General features: G+C 51.5%; 1 protein-coding gene across 10 annotated transcripts in view; it reads right to left on the reverse strand.

The window, feature by feature from the left end:
* phactr4b (phosphatase and actin regulator 4b) overlaps positions 1-6,429 on the reverse strand; it is a 43,805-nt gene that overhangs the window by 1,308 nt on the left and 36,068 nt on the right. For all 10 annotated transcript variants that reach the window (XM_035435924.1, XM_035435958.1, XM_035435934.1 and 7 more), the window contains 5 exons: positions 4,869-5,188; positions 4,213-4,378; positions 2,920-2,975; positions 2,087-2,148; positions 209-346 (listed from right to left, as the gene is read on the reverse strand). In XM_035435924.1, coding sequence (XP_035291815.1) covers positions 209-346; positions 2,087-2,148; positions 2,920-2,975; positions 4,213-4,378; positions 4,869-5,188 — 742 coding nt within the window. The remainder of the gene's footprint in view (positions 1-208; positions 347-2,086; positions 2,149-2,919; positions 2,976-4,212; positions 4,379-4,868; positions 5,189-6,429) is intronic.

A 6,429-nucleotide genomic window follows, 5' to 3' on the forward strand; every position in this document is an offset into this window, starting at 1 on the left:
GAGGGGCACAGGTAACTGTGCAGGTAGAGAGGGGCACAGGTAACTGTGCAGATAGAGAGGGGCACAGGTAACTGTGCAGGTAGAGAGGGGCATAGGTAACTGTGCAGGTAGAGAGGGGTACAGGTAACTGAGCAGGTAGAGAGGGGCACAGGTAACTGTGCAGATGGAGAGGGGCACAGGTAACTGCAGGGGAGCAGGCCTTGCTCACCTTGTCAGCAGGCGTTAGTTTAGTCCAGGGCTTGTCAGCGCGCCGGTCATAATCTTGAGCGTTGGTGACCTCCACGTACTCATGGAAGCGCAGAATCTTCCGGGCCTGGAGCTCTGCCACGGTGGGCCTCTGACTCAACTGCAGGCACAGACAGAGAGGGAGGGAGCGGGACAGACAGACGGACACAGGGTCAGACGTGCACTGTACACCTCCCCCATCGTCCCAGCCTCAGCCCCCCCTCCCCCCCACCCCATTCCCCTGATCGCCTGAGTAAGTGGCAGCTAAACGTCTCTCAGTGCACTTCTCCGCAGAGCGGTTCTAACATCCTCTCCACTCGCCCAGCGTTTCGCCGCCGCTAGTGAGAGAGCACACGCCTCTTCACACGAACCGCTGAACTCAGAGCTGTCAAACGGCGCTGAGCGCACCTGCGAGGAAACGCAGCACTCGCAGAGCTGCAGACGGCGGGGGCCAGAGTCCGTTTGTGTGCTTTCACAGAGGAACTCTGCGCCGCCAGGAAGAGGCTCCAGTGATGTGGTTATTTCTCACTTAGCGGTTTTGCATTCACGCTTTAGTCTGCTCCTCTATGTTAGAGTGCTGGTTCCCCAGGCCTGTGTGTGGAGCAGACTGTTAGCGTGTGGACTAGGCCGGTAGCGTGTGGAGTAGGCCGGTAGCGTGTGGAGTAGACCGGTAGCGTGTGGAGTGGGCCGTTGTGGAGTAGGCCGTTAGCCTGTGGAGCAGACCGTTGTGGAGTAGGCCGTTAGCCTGTGGAGCAGACCGTTGTGGAGTAGGCCGTTAGCCTGTGGAGCAGACCGTTGTGGAGTAGGCCGTTAGCGTGTGGAGCGGGATGTTAGCATGTGGAGCGGGCTGTTAGTGTGTGGAGTAGGCCGGTAGCGTGTGGAGTAGACCGTTAGCGTGTGGAGTAGGCCGGTAGCGTGTGGAGCAGACCGTTGTGGAGTAGGCCGTTAGCCTGTGGAGCAGACCGTTGTGGAGTAGGCCGTTAGCCTGTGGAGCGGGATGTTAGTGTGTGGAGTAGGCCATTAGCCTGTGGAGTAGGCCGTTAGCCTGTGGAGCAGACCGTTGTGGAGTAGGCCGTTAGCCTGTGGAGCAGACCGTTGTGGAGTAGGCCGTTAGCCTGTGGAGCAGACCGTTGTGGAGTAGGCCGTTAGCCTGTGGAGCAGACCGTTGTGGAGTAGGCCGTTAGCCTGTGGAGCAGACCGTTGTGGAGTAGGCCGTTAGCCTGTGGAGCAGACCGTTGTGGAGTAGGCCGTTAGCCTGTGGAGCGGGATGTTAGTGTGTGGAGTAGGCCATTAGCCTGTGGAGTAGGCCGTTAGCCTGTGGAGTAGGCCGGTAGCCTGTGGAGTGGGCCGTTGTGGAGTAGGCCGTTAGCCTGTGGAGCAGACCGTTGTGGAGTAGGCCGTTAGCCTGTGGAGCAGACCGTTGTGGAGTAGGCCGTTAGCCTGTGGAGCGGGATGTTAGTGTGTGGAGTAGGCCATTAGCCTGTGGAGTAGGCCGTTAGCCTGTGGAGCGGGCTGTTAGCATGTGGAGCAGGCCGTTAGCCTGTGGAGTGGGCCGGTAGCCTGTGGAGTAGGCCGGTAGCGTGTGGAGCGGGCTGTTAGCATGTGGAGCGGGCTGTTAGTGTGTGGAGTAGGCCGGTAGCGTGTGGAGCGGGATGTTAGTGTGTGGAGTAGGCCGGTAGCGTGTGGAGTAGGCCGTTAGCCTGTGGAGCGGGCTGTTAGCGTGTGGAGCGGGCTGTTAGCATGTGGAGTGGGCCGGTAGCGTGTGGAGCGGGCTGTTACCGTGTGGAGCGGGCTGTTAGCCTGTGGAGTGGGCCGGTAGCGTGTGGAGTAGGCCGGTAGCCTGTAGTTCTCCCGTTCTTACCTTCCTGGTGAGCCGCCGTTTGATTTCTCTCACTTCCGCCTGCCTGTCTGCCTCATTCTTGGCTACAGAGGAGAGACAGAGTCAGATCTGCACCCCCTGTACACACCCCAAAACTGTACACACTCTGAATACAGCACACATCCCCCAAAACTGTACACCCCTGAAATAGACCAAGAGATTTCCTGAACTCATTTCTCAGCCTACAGAGGGGTACATAATGCTCAGAGAGGGGTCAAAGAGGGGTCAGAGAGGGGTCAGAGGGAGGTCAGAAAGAGGTTGGAGAGGGGTCAGAGCGAGGTCAGAGAGGGGTTAGAGCAGGGTCAGAGAGGGGTTAGAGCAGGGTCAGAGAGAGGTAAGAGCAGGGTCAGAGAGAGGTCAGAGCGGGGTCAGAGAGGGGTCAGAGCGGGGTCAGAGCAGGGATCAAACAGCAGAGAGAGGTGTTACTAAATCAATAAATTCAGTTTAATTTTTTTTGAAAGAACTGCATGGCTTTGATGTACTTGAAATCACAAATTGAAGGATTCAATCTTGCATAAAACAGGAAAGCTCTCTTGCATGGGTCAGATGACCTCATTTATTGGATTTGAATAATAATGAGCTGTGAAGCTTTGATCTTAGGAATAAAAATACCAGAGAGGATTTCTCCCCCTTCTATATTACACACAGGGACGCACTTCAGAGAACGGGAGAAAAGGATAAAAGAGAAGGGGTGTAGCACAGGAATGGAGGAGAGGAGGAAAAGGAGAGGGATGGAGGGACAGTGGGATGAAGGCAGAGTGGGAATGGAAGGAGAGAGGGATGGAGGGATGGATGGATGTGGGTTTTATACTCACGCGGCAGGATGTTTCTCTGCTCCAACTCCTCTGCTGTTGGCCTCTGGCTCAGTCGCCTGCAGGATAAATACACACACACATACACACACACAAACACAAACACGCGCATACACACACACACACACACACACATACACACAAGTATGTACACATGCGCACACGCACACAGGTCAGTGTGTGGCACCTGAGGTTTCCATTCAGTATTTCTGGACAAGTAAATTTAAACGCTGTTTGGGCTGCTTATGGACTATACCACTGTTATAAAACTCAATACATTTCTGCATGGACTTTACAAGTGGTATTTGTAGTTTTTCAGTTCAGGGCAGAATACTATATTGTGCGCCCTTTTCTTTCGTTAAAATATGTTGTTGTGCCTGCCAATTTATTATTTATTTTTAAATGTTGAAAGCAAAGTTCCCCTTATACTCGGCTGTAATGGTTTGTTCCTATGGAACAACCACGAAGTTTGAACTTCTTCAGACAAACTGTCTCAGACTCTACGAAGGAGGTCAGTAAATAATTAGCCGTAATTATCTGCATAAATCAATTACATTTCAACCCAACAGTTCAGTAAGAGAAGGTTACTCAATGTTAACATCTGAAAGTGTCGACGTGAGGCCGGGGTTTATCTTTTCAGTAGTTGTCGATTAAACCTATACAGGCTGAACGAGCAAGCTAGCTACGTAGTTAGCTAGCTACTTTAAAGAAAAACGTTACGTGACATGAATGATATAAAATACAAATAATTCTTATAGTCAGCCAGCTATACTGCCTGATTACAGTTAATTGTCTTTATTAGTATGGAACATACGTTGGAAACAGAACTGAAATATTTTCAATAACTATTCGGTTCCAAATTTAGCAATCTGGCTAACGTCACCTAAAAACAATTCCGAGGTAAAATATTTATTTAATCAATATTCCATTGGTAGTTTCGTCATAAACCTGTGGTACAGGCCTAAACTTACGGTTCGGAATCCTGCATGTCATTTTAAAAGCAAATTTAAAAAGTAGTTTTCTTGGTTTTTGGGGCGCGAGCCAGCCGAGCTCTTTCCCAGGGTTATAATTCTGTTAAACGGAATGTTATTAGAAAATGAATTTACCCCATTCATTTCGCTCGTGTAATATTAAGATTTGTGCGATTACTTTTCGGGTAATAATTATGGGAATAGTGTAGGCTGTATACAAAATAAATATCTGACATGTACTATGTGAGCCGGCTAGGTGGAAACAACCTTCTCGAATTTGTGTATAAGTGTGGTTGTATGCGTTCGCGCATGCGGGGTTGTGTACCTGGTAAGTGCAGTGCCGATCTGTGTGCGGATAGCCTCCCACTGCTCCCTGCTCTGCCAGGAGAGGGCGCTCTGCTCCTCTCGCGCTATCCGCTCAGGAGCCGACGGTCGACTGCTGAGCTTCAGCGCCAGAGTGTCCTTCCTCCTCACCCTGCTGGCCAGAGAGCCTGCAATGACACGCACACACATGCACACATGCACGCAAGCACACACACACACGCAAGCACGTGCACACACAGGAACACGCACGCGCAATGTCACATTGTCAGTACATATTTAGAAATTATATATTAATTTAAGCACATTTATTCAGTACGATAAATTCTCATACAATTAATGATTTAATTTTCTCTGATAAATTGTGGCAAATAATTGTATCATTTAAAAAATTAATTATGGAGCCTTTTTAGAAACTTAAATTAATATATTGGTTGGAAGTAAAACCAGCATACAGATCATAACCCCCCTCGTTTTGTGAACAGAACTCAACCTGAAAAACCTTTTATAAGTTTACTCTGTTAATCCCTTTCATAAATTTAAATGACTGTCCATGGAAGAATTATATATAAAAACTCATCTGAACAAGACCTTTTTGGTGCACTGGTACAGAAATGGGAAATGTGTTAGTAATATGTTAGGTGTTAGTAATGCACGTACTGGACGGGCATTCTTCATCTTCATCTTCATCGGAGTCATCATCTTTATAGAGAACTGGCCCATCTGAGTCACTGTCTTCATCCTGCTCCTCCTCTTCTGCTAGCTCCTCCACTTCCTCCTCCTCTTCTTCCCCCTCTTCCTCCTCCTCCTCCTCGCTGGTCTCTGGCCCCTCCCCCTCGGGGATGATGGTCACACCCACATCCCCCACCAGGCACCTGCGACTGCGTGGCTCAAGGTCCGGCTGCAGGGGGAGGGGCTCTGGGATAGGCTCCTCCTCCTCCTCCTCTTCTTCTTCTTCATCTGAGTAGTCATCCTCAGCCCTGTGGGGTGGGGCGGGGAGAGAGAAAGAGAGGGAGAGGGGTACGGGGAGAGAGAAAGAGGGAAATATGGATGGGGTGGGAGAGAGAGAGGGAGGGAGATGTGTGGAGACTGTACAGTGTGGCAGACTTGGCTGATATGGCTTTGCACAGCGCACAGTGTCCAGGCACATTTTGTAGAGCAGAAAGCGTTAGTGAGAGTGTGAGCTGGGCAAAGCTTCTCCTGCTCCTGCTGAGCAGACATGGAGAAAACATCACCTCCCACACCCCCAGCCTTCTCCCTCTCCAGCTCCATCTCAACCGCACACCCCCAGCCTTCTCCCTCTCCATCTTAACCGCACACCCCCAGCCTTCTCCCTCTCCAGCTCCATCTCAACCCCACACCCCCAGCCTTCTCCCTCTCCAGCTCCATCTCAACCCCACACCCCCAGCCATCTCCCTCTCCAGCTCCATCTCAACCCCACACCCCCAGCCATCTCCCTCTCCAGCTCCATCTCAACCACACACCCCCAGCCTTCTCCCTCTCCAGCTCCATCTCAACCGCACACCCCCAGCCTTCTCCTTCTCCAGCTCCATCTCAACCGCACACCCCCAGCCTTCTCCCTCTCCAGCTCCATCTCCATCTCAACCCCACACCCCCAACCTTCTCCCTCTCCAGCTCCATCTCAACCCCACACCCCCAGCCATCTCCCTCTCCAGCTCCATCTCAACCCCACACCCCCAACCTTCTCCCTCTCCAGCTCCATCTCAACCCCACACCCCCAGCCATCTCCCTCTCCAGCTCCATCTCAACCGCACACCCCCAGCCTTCTCCTTCTCCAGCTCCATCTCAACCGCACACCCCCAGCCTTCTCCCTCTCCAGCTCCATCTCCATCTCAACCCCACACCCCCAACCTTCTCCCTCTCCAGCTCCATCTCAACCGCACACCCCCAGCCTTCTCCCTCTCCAGCTCCATCTCAACCGCACACCCCCAGCCTTCTCCCTCTCCAGCTCCATCTCACCGTGCTGCCATCTGCTAAACGCTTTATTTCTGCTTTTCTGTCTGGCTTTCAGGGATCGTGCAGTTTGATTCCAGTTTAATGTGCTTTGTCAGTGTCAAAAAAATTATCAATTGTGACAAACAGATTCACAGATTTTACCAAAGAAACAGTGTAACCGATGTGTAAGAGGTATGTATTGTATAGAGCGGTCAATAGGCCACAATAGAGTGTTACAGTGATGACGTCTTTTTGTAGGCCAACC

Source organism: Anguilla anguilla, chromosome 1 (assembly GCF_013347855.1).
Source record: "Anguilla anguilla isolate fAngAng1 chromosome 1, fAngAng1.pri, whole genome shotgun sequence".
Classification (NCBI taxonomy): Eukaryota; Metazoa; Chordata; class Actinopteri; order Anguilliformes; family Anguillidae; genus Anguilla; species Anguilla anguilla.